Source organism: Anarhichas minor, unplaced genomic scaffold (assembly GCF_050575085.1).
Source record: "Anarhichas minor isolate MPS153535 unplaced genomic scaffold, ASM5057508v1 ptg000011l, whole genome shotgun sequence".
Classification (NCBI taxonomy): domain Eukaryota; kingdom Metazoa; phylum Chordata; class Actinopteri; order Perciformes; family Anarhichadidae; genus Anarhichas; species Anarhichas minor.
Genome location: NW_027466457.1, coordinates 7,395,591 through 7,415,609, shown reverse-complemented (window position 1 = coordinate 7,415,609; position 20,019 = coordinate 7,395,591). Strand labels below are relative to the sequence as shown.

Genomic DNA, 20,019 nt, shown 5'->3' with positions numbered 1-20,019 from the left:
ATGTACTGCATTGCTTGCTGCTGCTTGTGGGACTGAAACAAAAGGAAATTCACAAGTGCACAGAAAAACCAGCAAGTGTCAGAATATACCATAAGTGATAATTAACTACATGTTAATTTGCTCAATTATGTGTTCAACTATATAAGGGCTAAATAATTGGTTACATTATAGACTGATAATACAATGGACAAGCATTCATATTGCTTTCCATTTCAAAGGTTCACAGAGGTTGTGCTTTACTAAATTGTTTTTGTCCGGGCTATGTGTGGGCAGAACTACAAAGACTCGTCATTACTGGAGGAGCAGAGATGAGAGCCTTTTGTTGAAAGCATTCAAAGGCGAGTGGGAGAGAAAAAGAGGAAGGAAGGAGGAGGATAGGTCCATGGTTCCAGTTGCAAAAATCTGGAAGGGATAATACAGCTTCATTCTCTCGAGCTACCCTTTCATTGTAAATTGGCCTTGATTGTAGCTCCAGCTGAGTGTGAAATGACAAGGCGGCGTGGTGTTGAATCAGAGCCAAGGTGGTAGTGCTTCACGCTGCTGCAGTTATTTATATGGAGCTACAGTTTCTATGTAATTCATTTCTCAAGTCTAGAGGCAGATGTGAAGTCACCCCCCAATCAGTTAATATATAAAAAACTGAGAGAGAAAAAACCTCTTCATGCTAGAAAAAGGTGTTGTGAATAAAGGGCAGATAACTGCGGCATCTCCTCTGAAATCTTGCTGTAAAATTCAAATGCATCCTTCTGAAATGCAACAGTGAGATTTGTATTCCTACTCATAGTCTTTAATCCTGCAATTTTAAAAGGCAGTCACAACCACAGTCATCAAATTTGATTACATGCAGCGACCAAATCTGATTTGCTATCAGCAAATTGTAACCTGCTAGCATCTCAGACCCAAACAAGGATTAATTACTCTGTAATTAACTCCCAAGTCTCTAATGTCAGATACGTGAGTGAACAGGGGTCACTCAAGCTTTTTGGACATGAATTCAAGGTATCAAAGCCATTACATCTGCTCTTTTGCTGAGCAGTCTATCGAAATGAAAAAAAATGAAAAACACCGCCTTCCTTGATAATTTGCAGTTCTTCAGAGCAGCGGGAGGAAGAACAGCATGTTTCAGAACATTCTGCAAGAGACTGTCGCACACTTTGATGTAATCCCCACAAAGCAAGGAATGGACTCATTCACACCATACAGAGATAAAGGTCTCATCTGTCAGAGGACTGAACACCTTTATATATTGTATAGTATGTCATGAAAAAATGTATAGTATAGTATGAAATATGTAAATGTTGTGGTAAAATAACAATACAATATGTCAAAGAAATGTCAATAACATGCCATGAAAAAATAATATTCTATGTCAAAACATTTTAATTATAGTATTTCATGAATAAAATAAATGAATGAATATCATAAAAAACGTCATAGCATAGTATGTCATAAAAAGTGTAATAAAATATGTTATAGTATAGTATGTCATAGAAATGTCATAAAAATAATTTTATATTAATATATTTTTTTTAATACCGTATGGTATTTCAAGGGAAATGTCATAAAAAGTCATAGCATAATATGTCATAGAAATAACAATAATGTATGTCATAATAATAGCTATGTCTTAATATACTCCGTAATGACAAATTTAATGAAATTAATGAAATATAAGACATATTTCATATAAAATCTCATAAAAAGCAATAGTATGGTCTACTATAAAATAGTGTGTCATGAAAATGTCATTAAAAAGTCATAATGTAGCATACAATAAGAAATAATTATATGTCTTGAAGAAATATCAGAGAGAGTCAGATTATAGTATTCAATACCAATATATAATTTAATATGTCATAACAATGTCATAAAAAAGTCATAGTACAATATGCCATGAAGAAATACTAGTGTCCTATTTAATTGAAATGGCCATTACAATATAAAGTATAGTGTCATAAAGTCATTGCATTTTCATCATAAAAGAAGCCATAACAATGTGGTGATATAGTATGTCATTAAAAAGTAATGTTTATGTTTGCCATGAAAAATAATGACATAATGTGTCATAACAACATCATGAAGTAGTGATAGTATAGTGTGTCAAAAAATGTTGTTAAAAAGTCATAAAAAAATAGTAAAACAATAGTATAGTATACCATGAAAAAAGAATGTCGTAAAAAATACTATAAAAATGTCATAGTGTAGTTCCAAAATGCCAGCCCCTGCTTGTAGGCAACGTACTCAGGAGCAGAGCTGAAGTCTTCCTGGAAGATGCATTGCTGTTGCTCAAATGGCAACAAAGCACAACTTTGATGAATAGGTCAGCCCATCAAATATATGGCTTTTCCTTAAAGTGGCGTACCAGTTAACCTCTGCATCCTAATGAGCAACACCTATCACCTTTTTTAAATCTACTCACGCAGATACTGGGGAAGCAGATTGATTAGAATGAGGGGGGGGGGGGGGGGGGGGGGGGGTTAGACCACGAACAAAGACATGTCAGTGACTTATCAAGAGCACCGAATCTAAATATGGCCACACTTCATTAAGTCTCATCTCCAAGAATAGGGGGTATGCTCTTGTAGGTATGAATAATGGAAGCAGCCTCCTGGAGCTCATTTCCAGAGAGTGATCGTCATGCTAAAGTATAGCCTAATGATCACACAGATAAAGTAAGAGGCTGGCATTCATGATTAATGCCCTCAGGTCTGTTCCCAGAATTACACAGTCTCCTCTGTCAGATCTTCTCTGTTCACTGCGGCACACAGCCCTCAGATGCTCGCAGAAAATAAGATGCACAATGAATCACTGGAGTCAGAAGATTTGTAGTTCACATATGTCCCCATGCACACAGTTTGCTGTAACATCAGACATATAATCCTGAATACAATAACAGCACAATTCAAACTATATTCAGGTGACGTAGGTTGATTGAATATATAAATCACAAGTCCATTCTAGATGGCTAAACCTTCATATGTGTGCACTTGTAGCTGCAGATTTCATCTATATTCTAAGGAGAGATTACTTATTCATAAATGTAAACAAGACATGTCTTCGTTTATGCTGTAAATGCATGTTGAAGTTACAATTTCTCACTTGACGTGCTCACACAAGTTTCTTTTTTTGTCTGTTTCTTTTGTCTTGAGATTTATTTTTTTTATCTTTGAAAGCCATGGTTATATACACAATAACATTTGCCATTCTTGGTCAATGAATGTTTAATGATCATATGTGTTTGCATAGCTCTACTTTACACATCGAGTTTTTTAAATTGCATTATTTTCTTGTAAGAAATCATTGCTTTTACATGTCTCACTCCTGACGTCTTTGTTATGCCCACTAGGTGGCACAATTGTGAAAGAAACACAAAGTATCACTGGAAAGCGTCTCCTCTGACCAAAGTTGAATTCTTAAACAATGAGGTTACGCACTTGCCAATGCAATGGTCTCAACAGGGTGGGATTATACATATTTACTTTTAGCAGAGGTCCAACACTGCCATAAAAAATATGTTTGTATTTCTAAAAAGTCAACATGGATTATGAGTGTCCCTGCATCAGTCTGCCTTTTAGTGTCAAATGCCTATGATATGATGCCAAGAGTCACCATGGTGCCTCACACTTCAGATATACCTGCAGGTAATTTACAGTATATTATTACTGATGAGAGTCATTGGATTACGTCACGCAGACCACATTACATATTGCAGTCTGGGCTCCTGACACGTCACTGTGTCAAGAACTGCCTCAAAGATATCTGTATCTCTTTAAATGGAGGAAATGGTTTTGTGTTACACATAAACAGCATATGATTTCTGACAGCACTCCTTATTTGTCTGTGTGTACAACCTATCCATCAGATCATCCGTAAGTATGCTTGAATCCCATGATCCCATAAACCTGTCGCTGGTAAACCACAGAATTGATCCCAACATACCAGCTTTGACTCTGTTACATGAGATGCTTTAGACCGAACTGTAACGGTTGACTGGAAGCCATGTCATTTCACTCTCTATCAATGACAAAGCTACAAAGGACTCAGGTCATATTTCAGTGAGACATGGCTGAAATATTTACAGTCACCAGCCTGGAGAGCGACTCCATACAGACGAGTGGCCCGAGCGTGCTTTAAATGTTTCCTCTTGTCTCATCTTATGCCAGTAAATCACAGGTTGTCACAGAACAGAAACAAATTACTGTACAGTTGAAATACACTGTATGTGTATGCTCTAATAAGGACTCGAGGTGCATTAAGTCAACAGTTGGACTGTCAGCTTTTTGTAAGAATGCTATTTATACAAGAAAGATGCTAATACATGCCAAATGTAATTATATTTAAGAGGAGAACAGTAGCTCAACAGACCTTTCTCAATCTATTAAACAGTAAGATGCTTTATGTGTCACTGAAATTGTCAGCTTAATATCCTGTGTCCAGACACCCCAGAGAGCAGTGTAAAGCAATTATTCCAACACTTGTCATTCATTCAGGCTAAAAATGCATGCAATTCTCCTAGCATACCGAAATGCAGTAAGCAAAAAACATTGTGCAAAACATGATTTGGTACCTGCCAAACTAATCCTCAAAGAAACAGAAATCTCTTTCGTTCTAGTTTTAATATTCCATAGTTTTTGGTTCCTAAGATGTCATTCCAAGAGCATGCGGACAAATGTTTCTGGAGCTGTTAGTGCAGCACTGGCACCCTGGAAGTAGAGTCAATTTTAGGATCTTTTATGCATATCTAAAATGAAGACCGTGGAGATTTTATTGAGATAAAAAAACCTGCATGAACATGTCCCCAAGCACTGTGGCCATGCACGCGCTGTCAATGCAAACCACCCCCGGTGCCGGCTCACTGGCTGACAACATGTGAGGTGTAGCTGCTGTGGCGCTAGGAGGAGCTGTTGACTCATCACATCGTGTCAATGAGCTTTTGTTTGAGCTTCATCTAGATATGTTGGGCTTCATCAGCTGAGGACTGTCCAACCTCTTCAACCGCAAACCTGTTGGTCCACGGCCAACGTGTGGACAAGCTTACAAAGCGATGTCCCTCTGTGTGTTCTCCTAATCCACTTTCTGTAGTGATTGCTTTCTTATTATGGACCACTTGCGCTGCATGCACGGCCAGCATCCTCTCACCTGCTCGCTCAAGGGAGGCCATAATCATAATGAAGTAGATGCCTTCAGGAAGCAACATGAGAGGAAAAGGTAATTAAGGGTATCTCGAGCATCGTGATATACCCCGAAAGTACCCGGTTATCTCCTCACGTCCAATTATACCTCTTAATCCCCTCAGACTGTAACATGCAGTACTACGCAGTGTATGAAAACAGGCGTACAGATTTCAGACTGACCCAATTGTTGATTACAACTCTTTCTTACCGTCAGTGTGTAATTGGCCTACATTGTGTCGCTGCCAAATTGTCCGTCCAATCTCTTTCAGCCCAACTGGGCCCAAACAACCTTTCAGTTGTGATACTAAATAATTGAGCAGTGGTCAGAGGAAAAAATCTGTAGGAATGCACCATCACAATTAGTGCTCATTGACGTTCAGAGAATTAATAATGTATATACTGTCCGGGGCCACTGGCATTCGGATACCTTTTATAGTCGTATTGTGGTTTGAGAGGAACATTGGCTCGAGGCATCACATTGAAAAAAGCCTGTTTGTGCAGCACATTGATGTTTGTCTTGTGGGATGTGCTAAAAGATGTTGTTGGGCGTCATCTGTATGCTGATACTCTTTTCAAACATCAAGCCCAACATATGGTTATAATAACACCTGCATTGAGATCACAATTAAAGAGACCATATTACAATGTGATTGTCCGAAAACAAAAAAGGTTTAATAGCGCTGACTTATATCCAAGAATCAATGAGATGATCTGATTTTTAAATTGTGATGGAGTCATTCTTGTTTGTTTGCTTTATAGAAACTTCCAAAGAAAACATCATGTTCAGTAATTTAATAAACACAATTTCAATTTACAATACATACAAGTGAACAGAAAAAAACATGTGTTTTTAAAACAGTATATGATCATTTTAAGATGTAAGTAACAGTGAAATTAAGACATTTGGCTGATATTATATTTACACCATAAATACATCTAACAATTGTTTTAAAAATTAAACTGTGCAATTTCTTTTATTATATACTGCCTTTATGTATGCACAAGATGACACGCAATTATTTCTACATTGGACACGAGTAATTGACAGTAATTGAAAATATCCTATGTAAAATACAGAAGATAGCTCAGCGTTCAGTCTGCACAATAAAAAGAACAGAATCTAACTCTGTCAATACAACAGCTGAGGGACTTTTAAGACTGCAGTCATAAGAGGAAGCTGCCTACATTCTTGTGGACGTGCTATCATTGGCCTCTCTTGTTCCTGTCAACAATAATCCAGTTATATCTTCTTATGTCAGAAATGGGCGACTTGAATTTAGAAATGGCAGAACACAATTTAAAATACGGCAGATGATCTGTTGGTTTTGTCGGGTCATCAAGACAAGCAAATGTTCCCTATGAAAATGTTGCATTTATAGCAGTCAGCCAAGCAGATACTGTCAGAAGACTCTTCATGACACGCAAAAGCTGCAAAGTGTGCGTCAAAAAGGTGCCGAGTCACTGTTTTGCAACCGGAACATCGTCGACCGGCACACTTGCTCTCAGGAAGTGCTGCTTCTCTTTCTGCTTCTCGGCCTTATCTTCAGGATGTCTTCTTCTTGGTCACTTTCACAATCCCTCTGAAATAATCAAAATGTTTGAGCTGAGAAACAGCTGTGGAATTGTGTGGCGACAGGTGATGACAGTTCAGATCGTAACTGCTTCATTATCCACACAACAGTTACTCTTAAAGCAACTGTTGGGCATTTTACAAAATACGCATATTCACTTTCTTGCTGAGCGTTAGTTGGGATTGATACCACTCTCATGTTTGTACAGTGCGGTAAATATTAAGCTACAGCCAGCAGCCGATTAGCTTAGCTTAGCCCAAAAGGAAACAGCTTACCTTGCTTTGTCTGGAAGTAACAAAATCCACCTACCAGCACCTCCAACACTCACAAATTGACACCTTAGACCTTGTTTGTTCAATTTGTACAAAATCCTAAATTTGCGGTTTTACCAGGTGTTATGGGCTGCACTATTTCTTGGCCGTGAAGAGAGATTTCCTGAAGTCTCCATTAGTTACATTGCAACCTCACAGTGACAACCAGACACCAGAAAGTCACTGCTCCTGGAAATCTTGGACAGAGCCAGCTAGCTTTTTCCAGTCTCTGTAGCTTCATATTTACCATACAGATGGTAGAGATTGGTATCAATCTTCTCAAATAACTTTTGGCAAGAAAGCGAATGTGCAAAATTCCCAAACTGTTTGGACTGATCCATTGCTGTTAGCTTTTCAAAGGTAATTTCTTACCCCATCCTGCACAGGCAGCTTGGGCCGCTTCTTCATGATCCGCGTTAAGTGATTGCACAGAGCCACAATTCTGAATGACAGCTGTTGAACAGATAAAAGCAATGAGAATGAGGCCCGAGAGCAATCAAGAGCAACATTTTCATACCCTGATCACTGTAAGGAAATATCAAACTGTGCAACAAATACTGAAACTTTACCTTCCACCTGCGTCTGGCATACTGTCTCCTGAAGTTCTCCAAGTTGACCACTGACAACCTCTTCACCATGGCCTGTTTAGGATTCAGAGGCTGTAGAGACACAATGAGGGATGAAATAACAGGGAAAGTATCTTTACTATTAATGTCAAATGTTCAAGTAAATTCAAAAACATAACGCTGTGGTACTGGTCTAATTGTGACGCTATAATCTGAAGTACAACAGGAAATATATTAAAATCTCAGATCACAAATCAGAAGAATCTGTTCACGAGGTACATAATAAATGATGAACATTTATTCCAGTGTTATTAAGACAACAGTGGATAATGTCAGTGTGTACATCAAAGGCCCAACGTGTGAGCCGTGTACAGGAATATCTAGACAAGGAGGTGAAATACTTTTGAAACACATGTGGTCTTATCATAGATGGTGTTGTTCCTGATGTCTCATAAAACATCTCCAAGAAAGAAAGAAAATAGTTAAATAATGAGTTAAATCAAATACTTAAATAAATGTAACCTTTAGTAAAAGTGCACATTTGAATCTATGAAAAATGGATCATAGATAATCTGAAAAAAAAACATTTATGACTACACATGTAACTTTACAAATAGACAACCTTTGTGAAAACAAACAACATGTCAATATATACAGTCAATAAAATAAAACAATAATGGAATGAAAAAATAAATCAATTAAAAAATGTGAAATTATGAAACATAACACTGAAAAGAGTAAAAACATCCATAACTGATGTTCATCTACATGATCAATTATTCAAATTTAAAAGCTAAAAGGAATAGTTAGACATTTTGGGAAAGATGCTTATTTACTTTCTTGCTGAGAGTTTGATGACGCTCTCATATCTGTCTGTTAAATATGAAACTGCAGCTAGAAGGTGGTCAGCTTAGCGTATAGCAATGAAGGCTGGGAGAAACAGCTAGCCTGCCTCTATCCACAGGTAACCTACTCCTGACTGTAGCTTCATATTTACCGTACAGATGTGAAAGTGTATCCATCTTATCATTCAACTCTCATCAAGATCACAAATAAGCTTATTTCCTCAAATTCCTATTCCTACTATTACTTCAACTGAAAAGTGTCAACGTTCTACAGAGTTCACAAAATAAATAAAGATCAGAAATAAGCTAATTTAAAGACTACACAGATATACATTCAGTTTGTGCTGCTGAAAAAAGTGAAGAATTCAACAGCCTCATTTTCAAAAACATGTAGCGATTTTTAAGGTCAATTAAAGTGTATCTTGATTTGTGTATGTTAGCCAGACTCTGTGAGTGGCTGTTTGGCCTCAGGGCTCAGTTCCCTCCTGCAGGACTGATGCAGCAGCTCCTTCATTGCATGCATCACGTCCGTATTCGTACTGCTGCTGTTGGCTCCTTCCGGATGCAGAGAGCCCATCACCTCCTGCAGCCACTGTAGCTCAGAGTTCAGCTCCTGCCTCAGAGCGTCCAGCTGACTCTGCCTATGGATGTACTTCCCACTGATGCTCTCCAGACTGGCATCTATAGACTTCAAGTCCTCCTGCAGCAGCCTCCTCGTGGCCTCCACTTTACAAAACTCGTAGCGGACCTGGGACAGATGCTTCCTCGCAGTCTCACTCTCCTCCTTGTACCAGCTCTCCTTGTCATTGTAGATGGAGAGCAGTGCTTCTATATCACCCTGCAGAGTGTGGTGGGCTACTGCCACCTCTGACAGCCCCCTCTCCATCAGACTCACGTCCTCCACCACATGGGCAAAACGCTCAAAGTTGGCATACGTGTTGTTCTGGGGCATGCTGGAGTAGGACTGAATGGTGTACTCTTTAAGACGCTTCGTCTTGAGCTGCTCCCCTTTCTTCTCAGCGTCAGGGGCAGCGCTTTCCTCTTCCAAGTGGCCACAGGACTTCAGACAGAAGGGTGGAGGGGAGGAGGGGACACTGAATGAGAGTCTGTCTCATTGTTGTATCTTGAAAACACACACAGCGGTGAATATCCCAGCAGCCGTGGCACCGGAGGATTAGTGTGTGACCCTACAGCAAAAGCCATGGCAGGTAAGAGCGCCACAAAAACAGCAGACAATCCCATTATGGGTGTTATGTTTCCTGGCTTCATGCTTGTGTCCAAACAGAACAAAGGCTCCACAGCAAAACACCGTTCACATGCATCTCGGAGCCCAATGTTGGAGTAGACTTCTCCAACATTACAGGTTGTTAAATGTCCATGCCATTAAAAACACAATTAGTGACATCTTGCTTCAGTTCGATCACTTGAAAATCTAGATACAATTTCTGATTGCAAAAGACAAGCTGTACAAGATGTGTAGAGGTGTGTTGATGGTGAATGGTGAAAACTCAGAGAGATGTGGTGCAGTGATGGAAATAATATACAGTAACTGTGATACAGTATGTTTTCAACAAACCAGAGAATATACCGTATACTTGTGGGAACTTTTTCAGCATGAAGTCAAATTTTTTTGGCAGATTTAAAGATGAATATTCATCTCTAATAACAAACAAACCTGTTTCCCTCATGTTACCTTTGACATCAACGGTTAAATCTTGTTTTCACGTGTGGCAGGAAGTAGTAGTCAGTATTTATTGAGAGTACAAAAACATGCTACAATACACACAAATCAAGCTCATACCTTAATCCAGTGATGGTCGAGGGCCTCTTGTATGGTCATCCGTTTTCTAAAATGATGAGAGAAAGGAAATGCAGCTGAACAAATACACCCAGACAACTCAACGTCACACACAGAGCACGGTGAGCAGTCACACTTTAGGATGTGAATCTCTCAGGAACACGTCGGTTCACACAGGGATAACTTTCACAGGAATATTTGGTTTCCTGGAGGTGCATTTAGATGGAAACACATGTTAAGCAACAAGAACAAGATCACATGTTACAAAGTAAGACACACAGTTCTTTGCTTGTCATTAGTTTGTTAGTTTTATTAAGTGTATCACTGTACCAAAAACAAATGTGGCTAAATATTTGCACTAGATTTCTGTGGACTGGCTAGTTTTTATTCTCATTTGGATCAGGTCTGCACATTGTGTGCTTGGGATTTATTGCGGTGTGACCTCTGTAACACTGGGCTTTGTATTATCAGAACTGACCTTAGGCCTACAGCTGTTTTGTCAGTTTATTTACCTCGTGTCCTTCTCCAGGAGCTGACTGATGAAGCTCTTGGCCAGCTCGCTTGTATTGCTGAAGAGTTCTTCGTCAAACTCGTAGTCCATCGCCGAAATGTTTCCCAGCGTTTCCTGCTTCGTGTCGCCGAGGAAAGGTGATGCGCCGCTCAAACTAGAACAACATTCCCACACACACTTTGAGTGTCCTCGATAATCTCTTTAGGTACATTAAGATTCTCAGTCATAATCACGAATCATCCTAACTTACAGTATATATGTGATGACTCCGATACTCCTGTGAAAGAAAAGCACAAGGTTAATCCAAAATTATGCACTGAAGCCTGTTGTAGCCGATTCAGAGTTAATTAAAAGCTCTTACCACATGTCTGCCTCCAATCCCAGTGGCTCATAGTTGACTATCTCTGGAGCTGAAAATAGACAGCAAACACTCCTGCATCACAAACAGCGCCAGGCTAAACACCTTCTTAAAATGTTCTTCATTGCAAACACATCTCATATAAAAACACTTACCAACAAACTCAGGGGTTCCAAAAATGTTTTTGAAATCTGCCCCAGCTTCTAGTTTGTGTGCCAGTCCAAAGTCTATGAGTTTGATGCGGGGTAGAGGAACATTCCTGTCCAGCAGCATTATGTTTTCAGGCTGAAGTTGAAAAAGAACAACAAAAAAACTGGCTTATTTGTAAGCAGATTTCTACCGATATTGGACCATTCATAAACGACACTGAATAAAATAAGTTACCTTAAAGTCGCCTTTTGTGTAAGCATTAAAAAAAAACATTGTAACAGTTACAGTCATACTTGTCAGTGTGAAATATTAAAATATTAAACAACACCTTGGAAAATGGGCTTATTTACTTTCTTGCCAAGAGTTGGATGAGAAGATTGATTTCACTCCCACGTTTGTACGCCAACTATGAAGCTTCTGATAGCAGCTTATTTACTGTAGCTTAGCAAAAAGACTGTAAACATTGTGACACAGCTAGCCTGCCTCTGTCCAAAAGGAACAAAACATTTGGCACCTCTAAAGTAATTAACACCTTGTGTCTCATTTATTAAATCCTCACAAAAGCTATAGTGTAAAAGAGACAAATATACATCTATGGGTGTTATGTGACGGACTATTTCTTGGGGGACCTGTAAGGTCTTGTTGTATAGAATAGCTGGGAAATAGTTTGGCACATAACTCTTTGTAAATTTGCCCCTTTCACACTTAATTAATGAGCTTAGAGTAGCAACTGTGTTGCTCTGGATTCCTATAAATCAACATAAAGGTCACATCCGCGCTGACTGGACTGACACATTTTCCTCAGCTGACTATTAACCTTCTGAAAATGAGTGCACAGATCTGGCTTTGTGAAGTGAAGGTCACAAACTCAGGCTAGTTTGAGTCGAGCCCTTCACTGAGTGTTCTTTTTCGTTAATGGCCAAATGAAATGCATTAAGAGCGAAGGGGAAAAACAGGACAGTGACTATCAGCAGCGTGGGCGACACTGCTGTCTGAAAGTGAAGAGATAACCTTGTTGTGTCTATAACCGAGTGTCTGGATTTCAGCCACAGAAAACAGGAAGGATGTGTGATTCAGAAGAGCGAGACATTGAACACCTGCGATATATATTTGGAATTTAGTCCAGCTTGACCTTGCATGTACGTACAGGTTAGTAGCAGTGGCTGTAAAGTGTATCATCTTCCTCACGAGACAGATATAGATTTATATATGATGCACAGATGGAGCATGTTGTACCTTCAGATCAAAATGTACGATCCTCTTGGAGTGGAGGTACTCGACTCCATCTAGGATCTGTTTGATAAACCGAGTAGCCTCCTCTTCACAGAGAGACTCCTTCTGAGCTAAGAAATCAAACAGCTCTCCTCCAGACACCCTGTAACACACACACACACACACAGACACACACACTCAGAGACACATCCTGTGGGCTCAGATAATCTGGAGCAATTGAACATTATCTCAAGTGAGTTCTCAGGATTTGGATGCACTGGTTGAGGATGCCTTAGATATGTTTGTTTGTGGTAACAATTTGCCCTAATTATAAATCACTGTAGCTCTCAACCTTTTCATAATAAAATACTAGAAAAACTGCTGAAAAGTGAGATAAATAGTCCTTTGACCAGCTGCCAGGCGATACACATGATGTTCTTTGATATCACACAAAGAAAACATAGTAGACTGAATGACCCACAGTGTGCATCTATAACAGTAACTGTTCTGTCAGTCAGTTCACCCCTGCTTTGATTGGACTGAGCTTCCTTGTAGTCCTAATTGTGCACTACACGTTGCCAGTTAGTCGCTGGACCCAAACACGTGCCTCTGAGGCCTCTTTTCAACACAACCCATATTTGACTGTGAAAAACATATGGTTCTTTCTGGCACACGTGATCCTGGCAAGTAGTTTTTTAGTAAACACAGATTCGACAAACAATCTTTTTACACAAAATAAACACAGAGATCAGAACATGGACTAAAACTATTCTGTGAAGATGTTTGGATGTTTTAAGGTGTAGTACTGTAGTGATATTGTGTTGCATTGTTCAATCGTGCGGTGACTCACAGTTCGAGGATAAGCACCACATCTGTGCGGTTCTCGTACGCATCATGTAGCGCTACAATGTTGTTGTGCTGGAGCTGCTGCAGGATGTCCACTTCCCTCTCAATCTCATCTCTTCTTACGCCACGTCTGCTGGCCCGACTCTGGCGCTTCTTGATGAACTTGGCTGCAAATTCGACGCCTGTACTCCTCTCTATGCAACGTTTGACAATTGCAAACTGCCCACTGCAGACACAAAGAAAATAGACACAGACATTAGTTCATTACAGTTCTGTTGTCTCTCTCGTGTGTGTTAGCCATCATTTTTAGAGTTGGAGAACAATCTCTCATGACATTCTTAAGAATTAGCAACAGGATATAACTACGTGTGAAGACGGACTTCAGAGAGGAAGCCGTGTGTCAAAACCAGGTGAAATATTGAGGTATGTTCCATTCCTTCCTGTTTCCCTGCCAGACAGAGAACAATCAGACAGGCAGGCAGTGTGGACAGAGCTGCTGTCCTCCCACTGAAGCAACCTTCCTGCCAAATGTCTAGCCATCCTAAAGAGATCAGTCCACTGAAAAAAACACAGAAACTCTGAATATTTCACAATAGAGGTGTGGCTTAGAGACCCTCTCTCAGTGGATTATTGTTTCACTGGTTTCACTGAGCTATACTAACCTATAACCGGCATTTCATCTTAAAGACAGGGGTGACTCCACCAGTAAATTTGGTAATCTCTATTGTAACTGTCCCCCTAACATAACAAGTGATTTCATTCATAATTGACCAACTGACAGACCGAACGAGAAGTGTGAAAACATCTTCCAGCACTGTCGCCCCAGTTAAATATATGTGGTGAGTCTCCATGGCTTCATCATCAGACCAGCCCTTGTAGGCTCCGTCTGCTGTCACTCCTGCTGCTGTGGGCTGGCCTGCCCACTCTATACATTCAGAAAAACAAGCCTCTCAGTCACTGATCCCTCCGTAATAGGCCACAGAAAGACATGAGGGCAGCAGAGCTGGCAAAACGTTTCTGAGTGGGGACGATGAACGTCATCTTTCACAAGACAGAAGAGGAGCAATCAGTCGTGGCTAGCGATTGGATAAATCATACTGTGGACATAATCATTTGTTGTATATTTGCAAATGATTTAGTGAAACATCGACATGTTATATTTTTAGACATTGTTAAAGAACACACAGAGAGAGGACACCGATAATGACTGGCAGGCATATGTTTTGGACATAACTGTCCACACAGAGATTCCAGGGTGGCTGTGAGAGGCTGTCCAGTCTGTGTCCACTATCATCATGTTGTCTTTAGAGAGCTAAGAATAGACAGCTCCACCTGCTACATCCCTGCTGCTACTGGGGAGACGGGAAAAGCTTGCTGAGCTGGAACTGTTGTAAGAAGGTTGTCCAAAAACTGTGCTCCTGCCACTTTCATTTCACAAATCAGTTTACACACAGAGAAAGCTCTAGCTCATAATGTTTGATAGCTCATATCATAATGTTTGATAGAACGTCCAATATTGTGCAATCGAGTACAACCACACTGCAAACACTGACCTCAAATGTCTAAATCAATATTTCTTTGACAGAAAGAAAAACTAGATTATAAGCGTCACAAACAAGTATAAACTGCTGGGCACCTGTATTGGATCAAAAAGTGTGGATTTATTCATAATCAGTCGTAATTTCGAATTAATAAACGCAGGTACTTCATATCACAGCAACAACAACACTTAAAGGTCAGATGTCGGTGTGAACATGGCCCAACAGAGAAAGCAGGAGAGAAGAAAAGAGAGGCGGGGGTGTACATCGTAACAATGGTCTTCAAAGAGTCACACACATGCCACAAAGGAAAAACAACAGCAGGGCAGGTGGGGTGCTGAAGCAGAGCAGCAGCGTGGAATCTTAAATGGTCACTCCATCTGTTCTATTCACAGGATATTTCCACCCCTGAGACATCCCTGAAGAGCTGACCCTGTTCGAGATGACTATACTGTAGTAATGTATGAACTGAGGAGGAGTGGGACTCGCTGAATGAATTCCAGTTGCAAAAACAAACATCAAGCAACCCGAGGGGAGGAACTGTTACGTGGCAGAAGCATCAACAAATGCCCTTGATTTGCCTGTCAGACAAGACTGAACAGAATGACCCCTCGTGGTGTGCGTTGTAGCCCGACTGTCAGTGCCAGGGCTTTACTCTGTTGTTACGAGGTGCAGAGTAACAGCGGTGAGAGCGGTGATGCTGGGAGTGGTATTCCCACAACGGGCCAGGCGTGCCGGCTGTCTTAGCTCTAAGCCGGCCAGTGGGGCTGAAAGTACCATCTCCCTGCAGAGTTTCCACGTCCGACAGCTGAAGTTCCTTATCCACAGCCAAGGTTGGAGGAATGCTCGGACGAGTGGCGCCGGCCCAATATTTAAACACATTTCTCAACTGAACCTCTGGGGCGGCGTGACCAAGACGGCCAGATTCATAATTAACCGAGCCCTGTCCCTATGCACCCCTGGAAAGCAGCTCAAACTTCTAAACTATGACTCATCATTGCTTGACACCCCTTTACTTGCTATTATCATGAAATATCTCAACATTTATGCACATGAAGTGTTCAGAATACTCTAGATTCCCACTTGTTTGAAGTGGTCCAATGTCGACAATGCATCTGTGGAGTAGCGGTATGAGTGTCTGCTGACAGTAACGGGGTGAGTGGAGTTCCCTCAGTCGCTGCACTGAATAAATACATTTGTCATCCACTCAGCAGAGTGACTGTTCTCCAGAGCTGATTACATGCATTCTTGTCTTGCTCCTTGTACATGCATGCCTATACTGTCCGTGCTATAGATACATCATGTACAGTAAATCCCTTTGGAGAAGTTCTATCACTTTACTGCCGTTCATCAGCAGCACCTGTCTGCCTCGCGACTGTCATCTCTTTCCACTTCGACACGTCTGTGAAGGCTACAGCCTTAAGTCTGCACTGTTGCCCTTCCTGCATCCTCTCCCACGACAAACTTCTGCAAACTGAAAACATTTCTCTAATTCACTTCCTTCTGCAAGAATGTGGCTAGTATTTCTAGAAATTACAAATACCACGGTACTCGGGAAACGCTTCACACATCAAGTGTGAAGTGACTGTTTCAGTGTTCCTGCATTCAGTTGGAACTAGACATTAGTATAATAACAAGAGACTGTATAAGCGCTGTGAGGCTGTACTTAGGGTCAGAGGTGCTCTCAGGTAAATGCTAACATGCACATAATGACAATGCTTACATGATTATGTGTACCATGTTCACTTTCTTTGTTGAGCATTATATTATGTTGCCATTTGCTAATTTGAAAAAGGTAATGTTGTTGCTAAAGGGGAATGTTTTGCAGGTATTTTGTTTTAAATTAAAATGTAAAAATTTGAAATATTAACATTTTGACCAACTGAGGGTGGCACTAGCTGAAAAGGTGGACATTATGGACAAATTTCACAGCAATCCATCCAGCAGTCGTCGAGACATTTCAGACAAACAATTCCGTCTTTGAAGCCATGCCGCTAACGAGGCGGAAAACACCACAGACACACAACTTTCTGTTCTAACCAATGTGAAACCTGTAGAGGATGTAACGGAAGTATTTATAGATTTATAGAGGAAGTTGATAAACCTTTCATTTTTAGTCAAGCATGCAAAGACAGTGGCAAGTGCTGTGACCAAATATGGACAATAATGTACCTGTTGTTGACAGGTAGAGTTCACATATTCCACAACATGCCTTGACGGTCGCTTGTATAACAGCTCACCACAGTCTCCCCGGTCCCGTGGGAGGGCCGGTAGCAGCTGTGGGCTCACACTGTGACACTTCCTAGTGTATGTCATCATCAGTGTCATCACTCGGATGGTAAGACAGGTCAGTAAATGCCTCACTTCTCAAGCAAAGTGTTGTTTTACAGATAGGTTTACCAACAACTCATGGCAGTAGTGGAAAGAAACACTGAGTACAACTGCGTGGGGCCCTGTGACATTAAAATCTGACAGTATGATGAATTGACTTTCCTGTAGCGAATGGCTCAACAGTTCCATGAACACAGAACATCTTAAATACTCCACACAGATCAGCTTTTGGACCCCCTCATCAAATCTCCCCACCCTCTCAAGAGAACGATTGAGTAACAGTTCCATTGGGGCGTAGTGTGTGGAGAGGTCTGAACCCACAAGGCTCTCGAAAAAGCCGTTGTTATTCTCAGTATCTGCGGCTTTTAATCACATCAGCTTTCTATTTCCCACGACAGATGAGCTGAAGACGTACGAAGCTCAGCTCACAGCAGTCGTCTTATCAAGCAACATGTTTCCAGCTCAACCACAACTCAGTGATATTGTCAGTCTTTAAAAAACACATTTCCACGCCTTTCATTTACTGGTATTACTCTCCACAAGACACTCTCTCTCTCTCTCAACCCTTTACAAACACTTTAGAAAGGAATTGTAATACACTTTTCTTTTTAAGCGTTTGTATAATGTAATGAAATCATTCAGTAATCTTTCATAGATTGGTTCAAATCCATTAATAAGAACATCTTTTGATGTGTACTACTTGCTTTGTCTGTTAAGCTCTTTAAATAACCAGGAGAGCACCTTTAATGTTGGAAAATAATCTATAATTATAAATTGTGATAACTCAAGACTTCAAGACAAAGGAAACATTACATCAAGTTATATTACATTCAAAACAAGTGCATTCAAGTCCATATGTTCTGCAGATCTTTCCCACAGAGGAAGAAAGTTGTTCTTAGGACTTATAACTGATCCAGAAAGCATGAGTACATGATTTATGAACCCTTAATAAAGCATTAGTTGCAACTATTAAAGGGTGCCTTATATACAAATGGCCCCCATTATCATTTAAGTGAATTCACAGGTTTAATCTATTAATGTTAAATCTTTTCATACACAGATGCATTTGAATATTTCATGAGGCTAATATATATGAGGATGCTCAATGTAAAATACAATGAAGGTGTCAATGCTGGACACAAAACTCTTCCTCTGTAGACGTATGAATGCAGCTGGAGCACCCATTTCAACAGCAGCTCTTGGTTTATTCATTCAGGGTGCGTCAACGAAGCAGTGCAGTAAAAGACCAGCAAACACCAGGAAATAGTGTATATTTTGACCAGTAGTGAAAGGTTAGAGGTCAGATACTTTCTTTTCACACCCTCTCTATCTGTTAGCAAGTGGTGCACAACCCAAAGCCGTCTTTCCGTGCAGAGTTGATCCGTAGCTTCCCCAACCCACACTGCACCCTGCCGACTTCCTTTTATTTATTTCCCCATGGGACACAGTTTCCTCGATGTGTGACTCGATTAATGCTCCTCCTCAACATTTTGATCCACTACCCAGAATCAGCTCTTGCAAAAGCAGCAACTCAAATTGTATTCTCTTTCATGGTTTGGACATATCATGCCCAAAACAGAGCTTGTTTTCTTAGAGTGCGTTTGAAACTTTATCTCTCACTGTAAACTTCAACCTACTTCAACGCAGCAACACTCCCCAATTCAAGCTTAAACAGGCCAGCTGTTTGCATACCTACGTACACACGAGGACCTCTGTGTCAAGAGACATGCAGGGGAGAGCTGAATCACACTCTGAGTCACACAGAGTGAGGAGGATCATTTTCTATACGATGGAGTTAAACATCTCCGCATGTTAAACGCCTCTACTGTACAGCTTTGAAAACTACTCACCTTCCCAGTTCTTCTCCAATTTCATAGAAATCATCCACATGCTGCTGCTTGAATACCGCCATGCCAAGTGTCTTCATTGATGTAGTTTATCTCCTTGATGTGCACCGCTGAAGCCCGTCTATCCAGCTGGTTCCCTTTCTCCCCAAGTCCAACCCTGTTGGTACAAAGAGGTGTACCTGTTGACTTATGACTGGAGTGATGAAAACGTTCACATGTTCCAGCTTGTATAGCATTCCATCTCAGAGTTGTACACACTTTCACCTTCTTCTTGAGAAAAGCCCAAACACTATAAGTTCACCAGCAAGAGAGTCCGTCTTTCCCTTGTCTAAAGTCTGATTATTGGCTTTAAAAATTGAACAAGCACAACTCAACTGTGCCAAGCTGGGCAGTGTAACAGTGGCTAGTTCCTGTGATTGTAACCAATCAAAAGAAAAGAGCATTTGGGCTAATTAGGACAGGATATGTGAAATTTGCTATTGTTGTGAAACATTTTGTTTGGCAAAAAGGTTGGCAGCAACATATGCTTTGTAACTATTAAGCATAACGTTTTTTTACTGCTATGAATTTGAATTTAAAAATAGAATATTGAGTAATTGTACACCAAAAGAATGATCACTTATGTACATGTAAAAATGTGAATACAAAAAAACTGATATACCACAGACTTGCTATCTGATAAGTGTCATGGCCCCACAAACTGACCTTATGTCGAACCTTCTGTAAGACGCAGAGCGGACGATAAACTTGCATCGGTTCCCACGTCTCCTACAGCCGGTCCGTTCTCCTCGCGGCTGTCGTTCAGGCACAAAGCTGCTCCTTTAGCGTCTCTGTTGTTCTCTGTCGCTTATAGCAGAACCATCAGGCTTTTGTGTCTGCAGAAGTCCCGCCCCCTGATGGCTCTATTATGAAACTGCATGAATGAGGGAGACCGGCTATCAATAAAGATGACACGTCTGGT

At 40.6% G+C, this 20,019-nt stretch overlaps 1 protein-coding gene across 2 annotated transcripts; it reads right to left on the bottom strand.

The window, feature by feature from the left end:
• Nucleotides 1–5,951: 5,951 nt before the first annotated feature.
• Nucleotides 5,952–19,913, bottom strand: dapk2b (death-associated protein kinase 2b). Of its 2 annotated transcripts, XM_076089146.1 has the most exons (12): nucleotides 19,764–19,913; nucleotides 19,062–19,215; nucleotides 13,347–13,568; nucleotides 12,521–12,659; nucleotides 11,290–11,419; nucleotides 11,138–11,186; nucleotides 11,027–11,053; nucleotides 10,778–10,930; nucleotides 10,269–10,314; nucleotides 7,626–7,715; nucleotides 7,429–7,509; nucleotides 5,952–6,754 (listed from the first exon to the last, which is right to left on the bottom strand). In XM_076089146.1, the coding sequence occupies exons 2-12, from the start codon at nucleotides 19,136–19,138 to the stop codon at nucleotides 6,677–6,679; spliced, it is 1,092 nt and encodes a 363-aa protein (XP_075945261.1). In that variant the 5' UTR covers nucleotides 19,139–19,215; nucleotides 19,764–19,913; the 3' UTR covers nucleotides 5,952–6,676. The 2 variants fall into 2 exon arrangements, with proteins under 2 accessions (XP_075945261.1, XP_075945262.1); XM_076089147.1 differs by lacking the exons at nucleotides 5,952–6,754; nucleotides 7,429–7,509; nucleotides 7,626–7,715 and adding an exon at nucleotides 7,722–9,527.
• Nucleotides 19,914–20,019: the final 106 nt, after the last annotated feature.

Coding starts and splice junctions, on each gene's coding strand:
- dapk2b (XM_076089147.1), bottom strand. CDS start 19,138: ATGAAGACACTTGGCATGGCGGTATTCAAGCAGCAGCATGTGGATGAT. Junction 11,187..11,289: donor TGGAACCCCTGAGTTTGTTG/GTAAGTGTTTTT, acceptor GTCTATTTTCAG/CTCCAGAGATAGTCAACTAT. Junction 9,528..10,268: donor TCGACCATCACTGGATTAAG/GTATGAGCTTGA, acceptor TTCTGTCTGAAG/TCCTGTGGCCACTTGGAAGA.